Source organism: Scomber japonicus, chromosome 18, assembly GCF_027409825.1.
Source record: "Scomber japonicus isolate fScoJap1 chromosome 18, fScoJap1.pri, whole genome shotgun sequence".
In the NCBI taxonomy this organism is placed as follows: domain Eukaryota; kingdom Metazoa; phylum Chordata; class Actinopteri; order Scombriformes; family Scombridae; genus Scomber; species Scomber japonicus.
The window spans coordinates 29,953,278-29,972,381 of NC_070595.1; the positions used below are offsets into that span (position 1 = coordinate 29,953,278).

A 19,104-nucleotide genomic window follows, 5' to 3' on the forward strand; every position below is an offset into this window, starting at 1 on the left:
CCGGAGGTGGGAGTTGAAACTCTCTCTGACAGGAGACTCTGCCAGACGTTCCCAGCAGACCCTCACAATGCGTTTGGGCCTGCCAGGTCTGCCCGGCATCCTCCCCCACCATCGGAGCCAACTCACCACCAGGTGGTGATCAGTTGACAGCTCCGCCCCTCTCTTCACCCGAGTGTCCAAGACATGCGGCCGCAAGTCCGCCGACACGACAGGTCCGGGGGGGGGGGGGGAGGGGCCAGACAAAAGGTAGCTCAGAAAACCCCAATGATGAATACGACCATTGGATCTTTGTGTCCCTTGCCCGGACGCGGGTCACCGGGGCCCCCCCCTGGAGCCAGGCCTGGGGGCGGGGCTCGGAGGCGAACGCCTGGTGGCCGGGCCTTCCCCCATGGGGCCCGGCCGGGCATAGCCCGAAAAAGGGACATGGGACCCCTCTCCCACCGACCCACCACCAGTGAGAGGGGCCAAAGGGGTCGTGTGCGCTGTGAGCTGGGCAGCGGCCGAAGGCGGGGACCTTGGCGGTCCGATCCTCGGCTGCAGAAGCTAGCTCTAGGGACGTGGAACGTCACCTCTCTGGTGGGGAAGGAGCCTGAGCTGGTGCGTGAGGTTGAGAAGTTCCGGCTAGATATAGTCGGCCTCACCTCGACGCACAGCAAGGGCTCTGGAACCAGTCTCCTCGAGAGGGGTTGGACAAGATCGCGGGTACAAGCGGCCGAAATGAGCTTCCTCCGTAGGGTGGCTGGGCTCTCCCTTAGAGATAGGGTGAGAAGCTCAGTTATCCGGAGGGAGCTCGGAGTAGACCCGCTGCTCCTCCACGTCGAGAGGAGCCAGATGAGGTGGTTTGGGCATCTAGTCAGGATGCCTCCCGGACGCCTCCCTGGTGAGGTGTTCAGGGCACGTCCCACCGGTAGGAGACCTCGGGGAAGACCCAGGACACGCTGGAGAGACTATGTCTCTCGGCTGGCCTGGGAACGCCTCGGGGTCCCCCGGGAAGAGCTGGACGAAGTGGCTGGGGAGAGGGAAGTCTGGGCTTCCCTGCTTAGGCTGCTGCCCCCGCGACCCGACCCCGGATAAGCGGTAGAAGATGGATGGATGGATGGCATTTAGCAAACAGACAAATAACAATGTCGTCTGCTGCCTCTCTTGCCCTGGTATGAAACCATATGTCCTTCCTGGTGCCTGCTGGTCCTCTACCTGTCTATCTATAGAAATACATTCACCTCTGTGCCCCAAGCTGCACACTACCTTCAAAATAAAAGCATCAACCAGTACTCAAATTAACCTTTACTTATATACTTATATTATAATCTAATTAACCAAGCTATATTCTTCTAAACAGCAACAAAAAAATACACAAACATTTAATTATCAATTTACCAAAAATAATAAATAGCTCCAACAAGCATTAGTATAGATGGAGTCAGTGGAGCTGCAGAGTTTAAGAGGTGAAGTCATTACGTCTTTATTGAAGTAGCAGCATGTTGTCATTAATATTAATGAGAGCTCCTTTTCACTGTTTGTATTTGACAGTTTTTAACCTGCATCCTGTTGATGGAGTTTCTATTTTCTAAACTTCTTCAGCTCTGAACAGATTATGAAACACTGAATGATTTCAAACATGAACTTTGTCTTTTAAAGTGACATCTTTTATTCTTTATTCAGTTTGGTTGGCTGCAGTTTGTCAAAGATCAGCTGTGATTATCTGGCTGCAGCTCTGAAGTACAACCCCTCCCATCTGAGATGGCTGAATCTGAGAGGAAACAACCTGAAGGATTCAGACGTGAAGCTGCTGTCTGATCTTAAGAAGAGTCTACGCTGCAGACTGGAGGAACTGAGGTCAGTAGAGAGTTGGAGCAGATTATTAAGAGCTGTGAGTTATATTAGATTAACACTGTCATCTAGTGTCATCACGGAGGAGGAGAGAGGGGGAGGAAGGAAGAGAGGAGAGGAGGAGTGGGAGAGGAGGAGAGAGAAGAGGAGAGAGGAAGAAAGGAGAGGAAGAGGAGGAGAGCAGAGAGGAGGACAGAGACGAAGAGGAAAAGAGGAGAGGAAGAGGAGAGTAGAGTAGAGAGGAGGAAAGAGGAGGGGAGGAGGGGAGAGGAAGAGGAGAGAGGAGGAGAGGAAGAGGAACAGGAGGAGAGGAGAGCGGAAGAGAGAGGAGAGTAGAGAGGAGAGGAAGAGAGAGAGGAAGAGGAGAGGAACAGGGAGAGGGGAAGAGGAGGAGGAGGAGGAGGAGAGGAAGAGAAGGAGGAGAGGAAGAGGAGGACACAGGAAGAGGAGGACAGAGGAAGAGGAGTAGTAAGTGCAGGAGCAAGTTGTTTAACGTTAGCTCCTAACAGGAGAACATCAGCGTCTCTTTGACGTTTCTCAGAGCAGGTTTCACTCGCTATCTGAGGACGTTTAATGTTCCACTGCTGCTGGGAGAAAACTGTAGACTCAGCATTTGGTTTTAGTCTTCTTCTAACCAGCAGCAGCCGTTAGCTCTTTAACAGCTGTGCTCACTAAATGCATCAAACACATCAAGACTGAAGTGGTGAGAACACAGCAGCGGCTCTTTATTGCTCCACTTCTGGTCTGAACAGGACTGAAGTCCCTGCTGCTCTTTATACTGGATGTGCTGCATCACTGACTGACAGCTGATCAAGTGAGTCTCACTAAACACTCATTGATCTCCTCTGTTCTTTCTCCTCACATCAGCTGGTGATGATCTCTGTCAGAGTGAGAGTGAACATCCAGGAGTGTTGAGAGAGGATCAGCTGGATCCTGATGATCCATCTGGAGTCTGGATCTGGATTTTGTCGTCTTCACTTAAGTCTCTTAACTGACTCCAAACTGAACAGTTATCTCTGGATTTAGCTGAAGTCAGCACTTTACAGATGAGTTGTACATGAGCAGTTTGATGTAAATAAAGATAAAAACAGGTGTTATAAGTCAGACTGTGAGTCTGGGCTCATATTTATCAAGCGTCTCAGAATCACACTGAGAGTTAACGAGGACTAAAACTAATGAATGAAGCAGAAGAGAATTGATACTGAGGGAGAAAAAACTATCTACATAAACAGTCAAAACTATTAAACATAAAAAAATAAATGAAAATGTATAAATTGTAAAGTTAAAATGATAAATTAGGGGAATGGATTGGAATCATAAAATAAATATATAACATGGTAAAGTTAACTTTCTCCCTGAATCTATGTTTGGACAAATGTTCCAGTTACTGAAGGAAATCAACTCATTTTGATTCAGTGGCTCCTCAACATGACAATGTGTAATTAATAGAAATGTATGTATGTATATATATGTGAGTACGTAAGAAGGTGCAGATTAATGTGTATACATGTATGTGCCTATGCAAATATATCTGTATATTCATATATGTATATGTACATTTATACATAAGAGCAAATGTTTGTAAGTCTTATGTTGTAGGAACACAACAGCGCCCTCTGGTGAGCACCGGGAACATCATCAAACCGACTGTGGATTTCTGTTTGGATTTGTAATAATGCCTTCTCAGTGCTCACTGTATGATCACACAAGAGGAAGTATCTCTGAAATATAAAGACACAAACTGATCTAACAGGACAAGTTATAACTGGAGTCAATAACTCCTCAATTTGACTCTTTCTCTATAAATGTACAAACGGTGCCAACGTCACTCAGTTTGTTATTTTTTGTATTCTACAATTCACATAATTAAATAAAAATGAAGATTTAAAACATTTTAATACATTGGTCTTCAATTAAAAGTTGAGTTTATTACATTCATTATCTTCAGTGTAGAGAATGAAATATGACACAAATATTAATAAATACTGAAATAGCCTAATGTAGAAATAAATGCAAGATATTAATTAAACTACTTTTCCATGAACATTATTGATTTAATATTAGTCTATACTCAGAACTCAATAAACTCTGAATTCTCAGTTTCTATTCAACTCCATAATAACTTATACATACTCAGTGTTGGGGAGTAAATAGTTCCATGTAACAGTGTGATGTAATTTAATTATAAAATAAATGTAAGTGTAATCTGTTACAGTTACTGAGAAAAAATGTCTTTAAATTACAGTTACTGATGAAAATGTTGATGATTACAAAAGAGGTTACATCTAAATGTTTCTTGTTAAAAGGCTATATGTTGAATAATATGCGTTCTTTTGCTTTGCATGTTTTTGATGTGCACGATTACTTTTGAAAACAATATTTTTTCATGTTTAGTAAATAAATCATGATGTGGGCTTAAATGGAGTCAAAGTACCAATTAAACCAACTTAATTCATCAAATATCTTTATTTTATATTCCAACATCTGCATGAACTAATGATAAATGTTGCTTTATATGAAATGATCTACCTCATAAATCATGTCAGTAGGAAGGAAGGAAGGAAGGAGGGAACATTTACCCTAACAGATGAAAACATTGGTTAGAAAATCATCAAATGTAATAAGTTACATTACTTTGATGAAGTCATTGGAATAGTTACATTACTTATTACCTTTTAAACAGAGTAACTACTCAACCCTACATACTTTATATTTAACTACATATTTATACATACTTGTACACATTCATTTATTTATTTATTTATACGTGAATAAAATAGAATAAAATAGAATCTTCATTATCATTGTATAAGTTGCCTACAACGAAATTGGATGCAATCTTTTGGTGCAAAACAAAACCAAACAAAAAACTATTAATAAATAAATAAATAACGGCTCCATGTATTTATACATACATAAATATATGTATAAACACACATAATGTATTTATTTATATCATATGTATTTTTAAGTCATGTTTTGTCCTCCATATAGCGGCAGTGATGAAGAACTCGTTTACCCATAATGCTTTGCCTCCTTCCGTTTTCCAATCAGTCGTAAGATGGCGGACCGGCGGCGAAGGAGGAGGCGCGTGTCCCAGGACAGCGAGGACGACGACGAGTCCGGTTCGGGCTCGGACAGCGGGAGGTCGGGTTCCCCGGCGACCAAGAACCGGGGGAGAGAGCCGGCCCCGGTGGAGGCTCTAACGGGCCGAGTTGAGCCGAAGAAGGACGTGGAGTCCGAGTGTGTGAGTAGCGAACTGCCAGAGAGCTAACGGGTTAGCCCGCCGAGCTGCCGGTGTTACGGTTTATCTGGTCCCCGTGTTAACTGGTGTTACGGTTTAACTGGTGACCGTTTAACTGGTAACCGTTTAACTGGTCCCCGTGTTAACTGGTGTCACGGTTAAACTGGTGACCGCGTTAACTGGTGTTACGGTTTAACTGATGACCGTGTTCACTGATGTTACGGTTAAACTGGTGTTACGGTTTAACTGGTGACCGTGTTAACTGGTGTTACGGTTAAACTGGTGACCGTGTTAACTGGTGTTACGGTTTAACTGGTGACTGTGTAAACTGGTGGACTGTGTTAACTGGTGACTGTTAACTGGTGACCGTGTTAACTGGTGTTACGGATTAACTGGTGACTCTCTCCCAAAGAAACCCTTTGATTTTAGTTTAATCATTTGAAAAAATACACATTCATCTGTTTAATTGTTAAGTTAAATTGTTTTCAGATGACTCATTCACCTCTCGTAACGTAATGTAATTTGAGAGTCACCAGTTAAACTGTAACACCAGTTAAACCGTAACACCACCAGTAGCAGCTACTCACTGAGTAGTTTGCAGCCGGTGTTTCGGTTTATCTGGTGACTCTCACATTACATTATGAGAGCTGAATGAGTCATCTGAACATAGTTTAACTTCCATAAATAGTTAGTGTAATTTCGATATTAAACACAGATTGAAAGTATGTGTTTAGAAAAAACCACGACACAAACACATAACCAATGGAGGACATGGAGGTGATGGTTTACTTGCTGCTGTATGTGTCTTTCTGGCTCACACAAAGCAAGAGAAGAGAAACCAATCTCTGTAACGCTGTTGTTGGTGTTTAAAAATGCCGGCTTTGATTCTTGTGTGAGACGGCTCATGACTCTTCCTGCGACTCTCTGACCAATCAGAGGCTGGCAGTCTGATGACGTCACATTTAGTATCGTCTCGGCTCGCTTGGAACCTCAGCAAAGCAGATACTAAAGAAGCAGCAGGTACCAGGAACTATCACTGATGGAGACGAGCCGAGTAGAGCTGGAACTGTAAAGTGGAAAAGCGCTCCCCGACTCCTCCCGCACCCCGACTCCTCCCGCTCCCCGACTCCTCCCGCTCCCCATCCCCACACAGAATCATAACCGCATGTATAGAAGTATAATCAATCATTTGTTCGTATCATGTCAGCTAGGCACACGTCAACACCATACAACGGTAGCAGCGCTTTTAAAAGAAGCTGAGCCCGATGCTCCGAGCCAAACCCCCCCCCCCCCCCCGATGTCTTCTCTGCTATATTTCGGCGGGGATATCGCATCTTGTTCCGTGATCTTATCCAGAAAATAAACAGTCGGTGTATTGCTGATGAAATGAATGATGGTTAATTGCAGCCTTCGTGTTGTTCAGCATCAGTTCGCTGAGATACTCTCTCAGTCCTGCGGTCGTAACGCTGACTTCCTGTTTCCGTTTGTCTTGCAGGAAAGTGAAGATGGAGTCGGTGAAGGTAAGACATGAAAACATTCTGCATCGTACTATTCAACGTCTGTTAATGAAAACCGCTGTTGAGCTTTTAATTCTGACTCTCTGATGATCTTTGTTTGTCCAGCCGTCCTCTCAGACTACGACAGCGCAGATCCAGAAGAAAATGGCTCCCACTCAGAGGTAAACACAGCTGGACCTGCAACAGTCAGTCCCTTTTGTCTCCAACTAGTTTGATCTGAATCTGTTCATGTTTTTAAATCATATTTATGTGAATATTTCTTTGAGACATTTAAGGAAGTTCTCTTTGTTTTCTGACATGTTATGGACTGATTAATCATTTAATCTATAAAATAACTGGCAGATAAATCAGTAAATGAAAATAATCGTTAGCTGCAGCTTGGTCTGCTGAAGGGGAAATTTCACTGACAGCTTTTCTGCTCCGTCAGGGAGTGGAGGAGGAGGAGGAGGAGGCGGCAGCGCTGAGTGAGGAAGAGGCTCCAGCAGCAGCCAAAGAGCCCGTTCCCTCTGCTGCCGAGGTCCAAACACAGGGGGAGGAAGAGGGGCAGGAGGAAGGAGAGGAGGACGCAGAGGAAAAGGAAGAAGTAGAGAGCAAAGAGGAGAGCAAAGTGGAGGAGAAAGGAAACCTAGCTGGAGAGAGACAGAGCGGAGACGGACAGGTGAGACACGCTGAACCTCACCTTTTCATCACAGTGTGCACTAAATCTTTATATTTTAGCATCTGTTAACATAATTGCTGATTAGAGCATAAAATATGGATTAATACGCCGAAGCAAATAGTCCCCAAAATATGAGCTGTTTTCTTTAGTTTCAGTTTATGTAAAAACTTCAGTGGCCAGAAAATGACTGAACATGAAACACAATGAGAACGAGTCAGATTCCTTTCCTTTAACATCACATACTGCTCGGGTCAAATTTGACCCATTTTGACATTTTTATGATCTATTAGTGAAGACTGATCAATAAAGTGACTAACTATCACCCTAAATGTCTTTTACTTTGAAATTTGATGACTTTTCCTAAAGTGGCTCAAAATGCACAAATATATTAAATGTTATATTTTAGTATAGAAGCTACTAATGTTAGTCATTGAGGCTGTTCTGGGTCACATGATCTCCGTATCTATGTCCATGTGTTTTAGTGAAATGAATAGTTAATAGTTTTAATAAGATAGTAGTTATGAGGATGAAGACTGATGGCTCTAATGGTTCTACAATAAACCCCACACTTCCACAAAGCTTCCTTCCCTCCTTCCCTTCCCTCCTTCCCTCCTTCCTTCCTCTGCTCATTTTACCTTTACATAGAAAATAACATTTAACCACCAAAAAGAGATGAAAACATGATTAATAGAGACTTCAATTAACTAAAGAAACCTAAAAACTACCAAAAACAGATTCAAAAATGAGTAAAATCAACCTCCAGTCAGTTTGAGTGACAGCTGCCATCTGGTTGCCATGGTAACGTAGAGATGGAGAGACTAAGGAGACTCAAAACTAGCAATAAAATAACATTAGCATCATTATGTCTCTGTTGTATTTTCATGTCTGAGGTAAAACATGATGTTGTGTGATAGGAGATGTTTAGTCTCTCTGCTCTGAAACATGAATCAAGCTTTAATCACATTTATTGATCAGTCAGATTATTGATTATTGATGCTTTCTAAACACATCTGAGCTTCAACGTTTGGTAGAAACACTTTTTAAGAGGAGAACAAACTGAGAGGAGAGAATATGAACAGGAAGTAAAGGGTTGTGTCAGTCAGTCAGTGAGACGTTTTTGTTTTACCTCCAACTGATGAAAATACAAACCCGCAGGAGTCGACGGACGATCCCGAGACGAAGGCGGGAGGAAAACCCGGCCAGAAGCTGGACGACGATGAGGACCGAAAGAACCCGGCTTACATTCCCAGGAAGGGTCTGTTCTTCGAGCACGACGTCAGAGGACACACTCAGGAGGAGGAGAGGTACCAAACCCGCTCAGGACCAACATTTAGAGGTGTAACGGTTCAGGATGTAACACAGAATTTAGGGTCAAAGTTCAGCAGGTTAAAAAAAAAAGAAGTCGTCCTGGTATTACCAGGCGGGGAGTACCTATCCTCTGAAAAGAAGCCAATGCGGAAGTAACTTAGGGCTGCATTCTATCAAAAGGCCACCAGGGGGCGACCGTCTCTATACAAGTCAATGGAGAAGTAACGTAGAACTGCATTCTATCAAAAGGCCACCAGGGGGCGACCGTCTCTATACAAGTCAATGGAGAATTCACCAACTTCTCACTTGATTTCTAACCTCAGTAAACGTTTTCAAAATGTGTTTATGGTCTCAATCGCTAGTTTAAAGCCTTCTTCAATGCAGTATGATGTTCATTTGGGACATTTTGGCCTCCCTGATTTTATATGTGACGATAAAGCAGGGTATGCATTAGGGCGTGGCTACGTCCTGATTGACAGGGTGATTGACCAATGTCCTTGAGATCCAGCCCTCGCAACCAATCGCAGCCTCCCCGCTCCGCCGTTAGTCCCGCCCATACTTCCGTCCATGGCTCCGCCTCATGCCCATATAAGTAGAATCCGTGTTTTTATTTTTCCCAGCATGCACCTGAAATTTTAAAGATGGCCGCTGCCTAGATTAGAAACTATTGGCTTCCGAGCAGCAGTCCACAAACCAATGGGTGACGTCACGGATGTTACGTCTGTTTCTTATATACAGTCTTTGGGTATTACTGATACTTTAAAAATGTATTTGACCTTTTTTATTAATACAGGTGAGACATGGAGACATCTGTCCTGGACAACATTACAATAAATTACAATAAGTGAATCAGTACAAGAAAGAGTTCCCGAAGATGCTCCATCCAACATCCTCTAAAAGAAGTTTAAAATCAGTTTCAGCTACTTTCATCCATTTCATTTTAAATTCAACCACTTACACTAAATGATGATAATAATAATGTGTTTCTGTTGATCTGATTCAGTGTGAGAGCTCGTAAAGCTGCTGGCCTTTAGATTGTATGTCGAGGGCGTCACTCAAGTTAATTTACTACTTTTTAGGATTAGGGCGGGGTGTGGTCAATGATTTCCTGAATCGATTCAATTCCGATTCACAGGGTTTCGATTCGATTCAATATTGATTCAATTTTATGTTCCCAGAGTTTCTGTTTTATAAGTCAGACAATATTTTTAACACGTAATGGATTTACCCTTAAGACCAGAGGCATTTTAAATCATGTCATTTTGAATTATGTTTCCTTCCCTCCCTTCCTTCTTTCCTTCCTTCTTTCCTTTCCTTCCTTCCTTCCTTCCTCCATCCTTTCCTTCCTTCTTCTTCCTCCCTCCTCTCCTCTCCTTCCTTCCTTCCTCTCTCCTTTCCTTCCTTCTCCCTTCCTTCTTTCCTTTCCTTCCTTCTCCCTTCCTTCTTTCCTTTCCTCCCTCCTTTCCTTCATTCTTCCTCCCTCCTTTCCTTCCTTCTCCCTTCCTTCTTTCCTTTCTTCCCTTCCTTCCTCCCTCCTTTCCTTCCCTCCTTTCCTTCCTATGTGTATTTACCCTTAAGACCAGTGGCATTTTAAATCATGTCATTTTGAGTGATGATGTCATCATGTAACCATAGTGATGATGTCATCATGTAACCATAGAGACTATGGATAAGCATGTCAGTTCAAATACAAGACAAAGTTGTAAACTCTCAAATTATAATTATTATTTTAAATGTCATGCTTCCATCTATTCTCTCTGAAAAAAAATCCATTCACAGAATTTTTAATCGATATCGAATTTTTAAATAGAAAATCGATTTTAATTGATGGATCGATTTTTTTTTTTTTTTTTTTTTTTTTTTTTTTTTGGACACACCCCTAATTAGGAATGCATTGATTTAGAGCAGCAGTGTCAAGAAATTCAAGATGAAAATACGAAAACCTGTAAAAATGAGAGCTGGTTTAAGCTGAGAGATGCAAATCCTTAAAGTAACATGTTTAACCAATAATACTGATGGCAGCAACATACTACTACTATACTACATACTACTATACTACTACTATACTACATACTACTATACTACTACTCATACTACTATACTACATACTACTATACTACTACTCATACTACTATACTACATACTACTATACTACTACTCATACTACTATACTTCATACTACTATACTACATACTACATACTACTATACTACATACTACATACTACTATACTACATACTACTACTCATACTACTACTCATACTACTACTCATACTACTATACTACATACTACTATACTACTCATACTACTATACTACATACTACTATACTACATACTACTACTCATACTACTATACTACATACTACTACTCATACTACATACTACTACTCATACTACTATACTACATACTACTATACTACATACTACTATACTACATACTACTACTCATACTACTATACTACATACTACTATACTACATACTACTACTCATACTACTATACTACATACTACTACTCATACTACTATACTACATACTACTATACTACATACTACTATACTACATACTACTACTCATACTACTATACTACATACTACTACTCATACTACTTTACTACTATACTACATACTACTATACTACATACTACACCTACTGCTGACTTTGCCCGAGCGTTCGACTCATTGCTGCTCTCGTCAAAGTAGATTATTAAACTACTTACTAGTAATTGTTTCCGTCTCCTCTCAGGCCTAAAGGTCGAAACAGGAAGCTGTGGAAGGACGAGGGTCGCTGGGAGCACGACAAGTTCAGGGAGGAGGAACAGGCGCCGAAGAGCCGCGAGGAGCTCATCGCCATCTACGGTTACGACATCCGCAACGGCGGCGGCAGCGGAGATCGACCGTACAGACAGCGGCGGCCTCGGTGAGCCTCCTTCACTCCTTTTATATCTGTTATTTAATACGACAGTAACACAGATATGAAGGCAGGGAGGAGCAGCTGTAACACTAAAATATGTCACATCACACTTATCTGAATAACTAAGAATAAATAAAACAGAATAAGACTTTTTAAATTAATTTTGCATCGTCAGCAGTTCAGTTTATCAGGTTAAATGTTAATTAAAGATTGAATTGTTGCTTTTTTTTAAATTTTTTCAAACCTGTAAAAGAGTCGAGCATTTTCTCTCTCTGTCTTCGAACATGTCAATCAAACTTTGGACGAAGCATCGTTTAATTCAGTGTTGAGAGACGCTGTTGACAGATGTTTGAGACTGCTTAAAATCCAGATCTCCCCTCGACTAAAGGACGTAGAAAACATTTAAATCTAAGCCAACATAAATAAGAATAACATAAGTGACAAGAACCAAGAATACGAGACAAATAAATAATGAGACATGATGAATTAAATGAAGTGTTTAATGTGTGTCCCTGCAGACAGAGCGTGTCTCCCAGCAGAGACAAACGCTGGCGAGAAGGAGGAGGAGAGCGAGCGGTTCGTTCCTGGCAGAGCAGCGGAGGTCCGAACCGAGGAGGAGCTCCACCTTCATCCATCCACCCTTCCTCCTCCTCCTCTCCCTCCTCTCTCCCTCTCTCCTCCGCTCAGCGTAGCAGCAACTACTCCAGACCGCCTCCCTCCCGCAGCAGACCATCCCACCCCAGTCAAACGCACCTCCCGCCTCAGCCCCAGTACAGGAATAATGAATCAAACGCACCCCAGATGCATCAAAGAGACCGACAGGGCTCGAAAGCTCAGCCGGAGCCTGTGGGAGACAGAGGAGTGGTCAGCAGGGGGGGGCGAGGCAGCGGGGGGAGGGGTGGTTCCTCTGCGCTCAGCGAGGACGTCACAGTCAGCCAGGGCGGCGTCGGGGACGAGGAGCGCGGCTTAACGGCCGGGACGCCGTCCTCATCGTCGCATTCGAGCGGTTATCAGTCTGCGTTGCCGAGGCGACAGCAGCAGGAGCAACGAGGCAGCGCCGACAGAGCCGCCTCCGGATTGGCCGCCTCCACCTCTGACCCCGCCCTGCAGTCGTCAGCGGCCGCAACGACCAATCGGGAAGTTTCTCCTCCCGCCGAGCGGCCGGTGGAGCGAAAGTCGTACTCGCTGGCTCGTAGGACTCGCTCTCGGCCTGCAGACCTGGGCAGCAAACAGCCGTCCGTGGAGGAGTCTGCAGCCGGAGGGAACGCTGCCTCCTCCCCCGGCAGCGCGGGGGGGAAGAGCTGGACGGGAGGAGGCAACGGGCCGAGCCAGGCAGGAGGAGGAGGAGGAGGTGGTGGAGGTGGTGGAGGTGGTGGAGGTGGTGGAGGTGGTGGAGGTGGAGGGCTGGCGGAGCTGGACCAGGACGTTGCTCGGCTCAGTCTGGCCGGGCAGAGCTGGAGTCAGAGCCCGACCTCGTACATCCGCTCTGAGATGAGAGGTGAGCACACACACACATGCTGTCAGGGCTGCTTCACACAGTTCAGCTCTCTGTTTCTCTCTTTTGTGTGTTTCCATTTCAAAATACCAAAATACCCATGAGCCTCAGCAGCTGTGGAGACGACAGCAGTCACATTTATCACATTTATCTTCACATTCAAGAACAAAACAAGATGCCAAAGTTTCTGAATTCACCCAAAATAAATAATCAAGTAGTCTGCAGATTATACAGTATACAGCAACACACGTCTGTCTGTAGCTGAAATGCATCCTGGGAGTTGTAGGCGATATTCAGCCCAAAACAGCAACATGTTTATCGTAACATTTCAGCCTCAGAAAAGTGTTGCAGGAATAAAATGATTATTTAACCCTCTCAGTTTGTTCTCCTCATAAAAAGTGTTTCTACCAAACGTTGAAGCTCAGATGTGTTTAGAAAGCATCAATAATCAATAATCTGACTGATCAATAAATGTGATTAAAGCTTGATTCATGTTTCAGAGCAGAGAGACTAAACAGCTCCTATCACACAACATCATGTTTTACCTCAGACATGAAAATATAACAGAGACATAATGATGCTAATGTTATTTTATTGCTAGTTTTGAGTCTCTTTAGTCTCTCCATCTCTACGTTACCATGGCAGCTGTCACTCAAACTAACTGCAGGTTGATTTTACTAATTTTTTAAATCAATTTGAGTCTCTTTAGTCATTTATGTCCTTTTGGTGGTTAAATGTTGTTTTCTATGTAAAGGTAAAATGAGCAGAGCTTTGTGGAAGTGTGGGGTTTATTGTAGAACCATTAGAGCCATCAGTTTTCATCCTCATAACTACTATCTTATTAAAACTATTAACTATTCATTTCACTAAAACACATGGACATAGATACGGAGATCATGTGACCCAGAACAGTTCTATACTAAAATATAACATTTAATATATTTGTGCATTTTGGGCGACTTTAGGAAAAGCCATCAAATTTCAAAGTAAAAGACATTTAGGGTGTTGATAGATGGATGGATGGATAGATAGATAGATAGAGGATTCCAGGAGCTCAATATAAACATAAAAATAATAAAGTAATGAACAACAGACCATAAAGAGACGATAAAAAGCAGGTTAAGAGGAAATGGAGCTGATTTATAAAGCGTCAGATAAAAACCAAACCAAAAAAACAGAATCATCAACATTGTACTGGTTAATGGTTAATAATAATAATAATAATAATAATAATAATATAAGATGAACCACGTTTGCACCTGCAGGCCTCCCCAGCCCCATGCACATCCCCGGCGGCCCGCCTCAGTTCTCCGGCATGGAGGAGATGGGCGTCGGATCCAACCGGGCCAAACGCTACTCGTCACAACGTCAGAGAGCCGTTCCTGAGCCGGCACCGCCCATGCACCTGGGAGTGATGGAGGGACACTACTACGAGCCCAGTAAGAAACAGAAACAGTCAAATATGAGAGAGAGACTATGTGTCGGTCTCATCTGAGGCTCAGCTGAGGGTTATGTAGAAATGTCTCAGTCAGCGTTGCACTTCCTCCTGTTTACCAGCAGAGGGCAGAAAAGGTGCACCATTACATATCTGAGTGTTCAGGGCCGAAATTAACATTAAATTAGTCTCATTATCAACTAAAATGCAAAAACAATAACTGTGTCCAACTTCCTTTCTGTCTCATGTCCTTTTTAAAATGAACATCTTTGACTGCAGTAAAAGTATCAACACGGGAATATAAGATACTACTTATAATAAAATACTCTACTGCAGTATTACAGTAAAAGTACTGCAGTATTATAGTGATGCAGTATGCAGTATTACAGTAAAAGTACTGCAGTATTATAGTGATGTAGTATGCAGTATTACAGTAAAAATACTGCAGTATTATAGTGATGTAGTATGCAGTATTACAGTAAAAGTACTGCAGTATTATAGTGATGTAGTATGCAGTATTACAGTAACAGTAATGAGCTAGTTTGATTGATTGGTCTGTCTCTGTCTCAGTGTCGTACCAGGGACCAATCTACGGCCACGGGGACGGCCCCGCCCCCATCCCGCCGCAGGGCATGCTGGTCCAGCCGGAGATGCACCTCCCTCACCCCGGTCGGTGGACTTCTGTCACTCACATATTTTAGGATGTGATAAAAGTTCACGTGTGACGTTTATCTCTGTTCCTCCCGTTCAGGCCTCCATCCCCACCAATCAGGCGGCCCCATCGCCAACCCCGCCATCTATGGAGGCCCGCCGGTCTCTCTGTCGCCAGGGCAACCACAGCAGCTGCTGCCGCCGCCTTTCTACCCTCCGCCGGGAGTCATGACCTTCCCTTACCCGGCCATGTACCCGACGCCACAGGTTCTGCAGCATTTATATTAAACACAACGATCTGTTCAGGATACCGTTGTTTCATCACTAACAAAGTTTCCATCCAAATGCAGACCAGCAAAGAGACGTGACGCTGTTATTCTTAGAGCTGTCGGTCACAGCCTTTCAAAACAAAGTGATGCTGAAACTCAATCGATCCTTTTTGCACCCAGAGCCAGAAAATCTGACTAAAATGTCCCAAAATGTGTGAACCCTTAAACAGGCATCAGTGGACAATGAGATTTGATGTTACTTTACTTAAAGTAAAACTTCTCCATAAATACTTTGAATATATTTTTTGATTTTATGAGTTGTATCTCCACCAGGATACCTTTCCCCTATTAAGCTATAAAATGGTTTTATTTAATAAAGATGCATTCTTGCTTTCCCTGGTCATTAATCTCCTAGTTTCTAAACTTATTTTATCATTTCTATCAAAGTAAAGACCTACGACAAGCTTCACTTCTTCCAATTCAAGACATACAACTGAACAACCACCTTAACTTGAGTCTGTATCTGCTGCTGCACGTTGCCTCTTTAAGGTTTAGTGTTAATATATCTGAACTGTACGAGTTAAAGCATTACATTTCATCTGAGCAGTTTATTTATCATTATTTTACAACCAATCAACTTATTAATTAAAACTAATCATTAGACCCAATAAAACAGTCAAATCCTGCTTTTACATTATTATATCTGTCATAATATATGATATGAGTAAAACGGTCACGTGACACTTTCCGCTTTGAGTACGAAAAGGTTTTTAAAAAAGTCTGAAGTCATTAAATGCAGCTACAATTTACTGCTTCTGGTCACATGACGGGTGTCTAGTCAACTCTCGGTTTCAGTTAAAGGCTCCTTGGATTGGTGCTGGTCGTTGTTAGAGGTGTGTGTGTGTCAGCAGATGAACAGCAGGTGGCGCTAATTCTCCAAAGGTAGAAAAGCAGGAAAGTGTCTTTACATTACGACGGGTGTAACGAGACACAAAAATGCCAGCGTCGCCGCAGCAACGGCCAGTAAAAGAAGTATGTTCAATAAACCTGAGCAGCTTTGATGGATGGATAGATGGATGGATGATGATGATGGATGGATGGATAGTGGATGATAGATTAGATAGATGGATGGATAGATGGATGATAATGGATGGATGGATAGTAGATGATAGATAGATAGATGGATGGATAGTGGATGATAGATAGATAGATGGATGGACGGATGGATGGACGGATGGATTGATAGTGGATAGTGGATGGATGATAATGGATGGATGGATAGTAGATGATAGATAGATAGATGGATGGATAGTGGATGATAGATAGATAGATGGATGGACGGATGGATGGACGGATGGATTGATAGTGGATAGTGGATGGATGATAGTGGATGGATGATAGTGGATGGATGGATGGATGGACGGATGGATGGATGGATGGACGGACGGATAGATGGATGGATGGATAGATGATGGATGGATGATAATGGATGGATGGATGATAATGGATGGATGGATGATAATGGATGGATGGATGGATAGATGGATGATAATGGATGCATGGATAGATGGATGGATAGATGGATGATAATGGATGGATGGATAGATGGATGATAATGGATGGATAGTAGATGATAGATAGATGGATGGATGGATGGATAGATGATGGATGGATGGATGATAATGAATGGATGGATGATAATGGATGGATGGATGCATGGATAGATGGATGATAATGGATGGATGGATGGATGGATAGATGATAATGGATGGATAGTAGATGATAGATAGATAGATGGATGATAATACTGGATGGACAGTGGATTGATAGATAGATGGATGGATGGATGATGATGGATGGATGGATGATAATGGATGGATAGTGGATGGATAGTGGATGGATGATCATGGATGGACAGTGGATGGATGATGATGGATGGATAGATGGATGGATGATAATGGATGATAATGGATGGATGGATGATAGATAGATAGATAGATGGACGGATGATTGATGGATGGATGGATAGATGGATGATAGATGGATGGATGGATGGATAGATAGATGGACAGATGATTGATTGATGGATAGATGGACAGATGATGGATGGATGGATGGATGAGCTGCAGAACGCTTTACTTCTTTATTTGAGTTAAAGTTAGTAAATCAGGCTCATAGTATCTAAACATGCTGATTCAGTCTTTACTGTATATCTCTGACGGCTTCACTGACCTCCAACCCCCCCCGTGTTTCAGGCTCATAGTATCTAAACATGCTGATTCAGTCTTTACTGTATATCTCTGACGGCTTCACTGACCTCCAACCCCCCCCGTGTTTCAGGCTCATAGTATCTAAACATGCTGATTCAGTCTTTACTGTATATCTCTGACGGCTTCACTGACCTCCAACCCCTCCCGTGTTTCAGGCTCAGGCCCAGGTGACGTACGGAGGTGTGACCTACTATGACACCATGCAGCAGCAGGCTCAGCCCAAACCTTCGCCCCCCCGCCGCACGTCCCAGCCCGTCACCGTCAAGCCCCCCCCTCCGGAGGTTCCCTTCGCATCAGAGTGACCCCCCCCCCCCCCCCCCCCTCTTCCCCACCCACCTAGTCTCAGCCACACTCTCAGCCCAAAACTACAGGTGAGCACAAACCTTCATCAGCTCTCACCTGCCTCTGCTTTAATCTGCACTTCTTTCTTTCTTTCTTTCTTTATTTCTTTCTTTCTTTTCTTTCTGTTCTCCTTTCTTTCGTTCCTCCTTTCTTTTTCTTTCTTTCCTCCTTTCTTTCTGTTCTCCTTTCTTTCTTTTCGCCTTCTTTTCTTTCTTTCTTTCCTCCTTTCTTTCTGTTCGTTCTTTCTTTCTTTCTTTTCTTTCTTTCCTTTTTTTCTTTCTTTCTTCCTTTTTCTCTTTCTTTCTTCCTTTCTTTCTTTCCTTCTTTCTTTCTTTCTTTCCTTCTTTCTTTCCTCCTTTCTTTCTTTCTTTCCTCCTTTCTTTCTGTTCGTTCTTTCTTTCTTTCCTTTCTTTCTTTCCTTTTTTTCTTTCTTTCTACCTTTTTCTCTTTCTTTCTTCCTTTCTTTCTTTCCTTCGTTCTTTCTTTCTTTCCTTCTTTCTTTCCTCCTTTCTTTCTTTCTTTCCTCCTTTCTTTCTTTCTTTTCCTCCTTTCTTTCTTTCTCCCTTCCTTTCTTTCTTTCTTTCTTTCTTTCTCCCTTCCTTTCTTTCTTTCTTTCTTTCTTTCCTCCTTCCTTTCTTTCTTTCTTTCTTCCTTTTCTTTCCTCCTTTCTTTCCTCCTTTCTTTTCCTCCTTTCTTTCTTTCTTTCTGCTGAAGCATTGGATCATCTTTTAAATGTTCACACAGAATCATCATGGTGGGTTCTCAGCTCTGAGAGAGTTCTACTTTTATTTTGAAATCTTTCTTTGTGTGTTTTTAGGAGCGGGGGGTGGGAGGGTCGGTGAGGAGCTGCAGTCCCCCAACGTTAAACGAGGGAGGAAAGGACGAGTGTGGACGGAGGGAAAGATGGACGGAGAAAAAAATGGACAGAGGGAAAAATGGATGGAGAAAAAAATGGACGGAGGAAAAAATGGACAGATTAGCGGCCTGGAGGAGGCGGCAGGTTGACTAGCGCTGCTGGAATACGACTTTTCTTTTTTTGTCTCTTTTTTTTCTCGACCCTGTAGCAATTTTTTTTTTCTTTTTTTTGAGGGTCAACTGTTTCACACTGACCCTCCTTCTCCTCCTCCTCTTCTTCGTCCTTTTCTTCCTGCTCTTCCTCTTCCTTCTCCTCTCT

The 19,104-nt window shown here is 42.8% G+C and overlaps 1 protein-coding gene across 1 annotated transcript; it reads left to right on the top strand.

Moving 5' to 3' along the window:
• Positions 1–4,891: 4,891 nt before the first annotated feature.
• On the top strand, positions 4,892–17,891 carry casc3 (casc3 exon junction complex subunit). The gene is made up of 11 exons (XM_053337897.1): positions 4,892–5,077; positions 6,570–6,594; positions 6,697–6,752; positions 7,019–7,249; positions 8,405–8,553; positions 11,301–11,474; positions 11,987–12,966; positions 14,229–14,402; positions 14,969–15,067; positions 15,150–15,316; positions 17,744–17,891. Exons 1-11 carry the CDS (start codon positions 4,892–4,894, stop codon positions 17,888–17,890), a joined length of 2,388 nt encoding a protein of 795 aa, XP_053193872.1. The 3' UTR covers position 17,891.
• Positions 17,892–19,104: the final 1,213 nt, after the last annotated feature.

What these genes read in the sequence shown, in the direction of transcription:
- casc3 (XM_053337897.1), top strand. Translation starts at nt 4,892, where the DNA reads ATGGCGGACCGGCGGCGAAGGAGGAGGCGCGTGTCCCAGGACAGCGAG. An exon ending in CACACTCAGGAGGAGGAGAG is followed by an intron (nt 8,554 to 11,300) that starts GTACCAAACCCG and finishes GTCTCCTCTCAG; the next exon opens with GCCTAAAGGTCGAAACAGGA. An exon ending in CCATGTACCCGACGCCACAG is followed by an intron (nt 15,317 to 17,743) that starts GTTCTGCAGCAT and finishes CCCGTGTTTCAG; the next exon opens with GCTCAGGCCCAGGTGACGTA.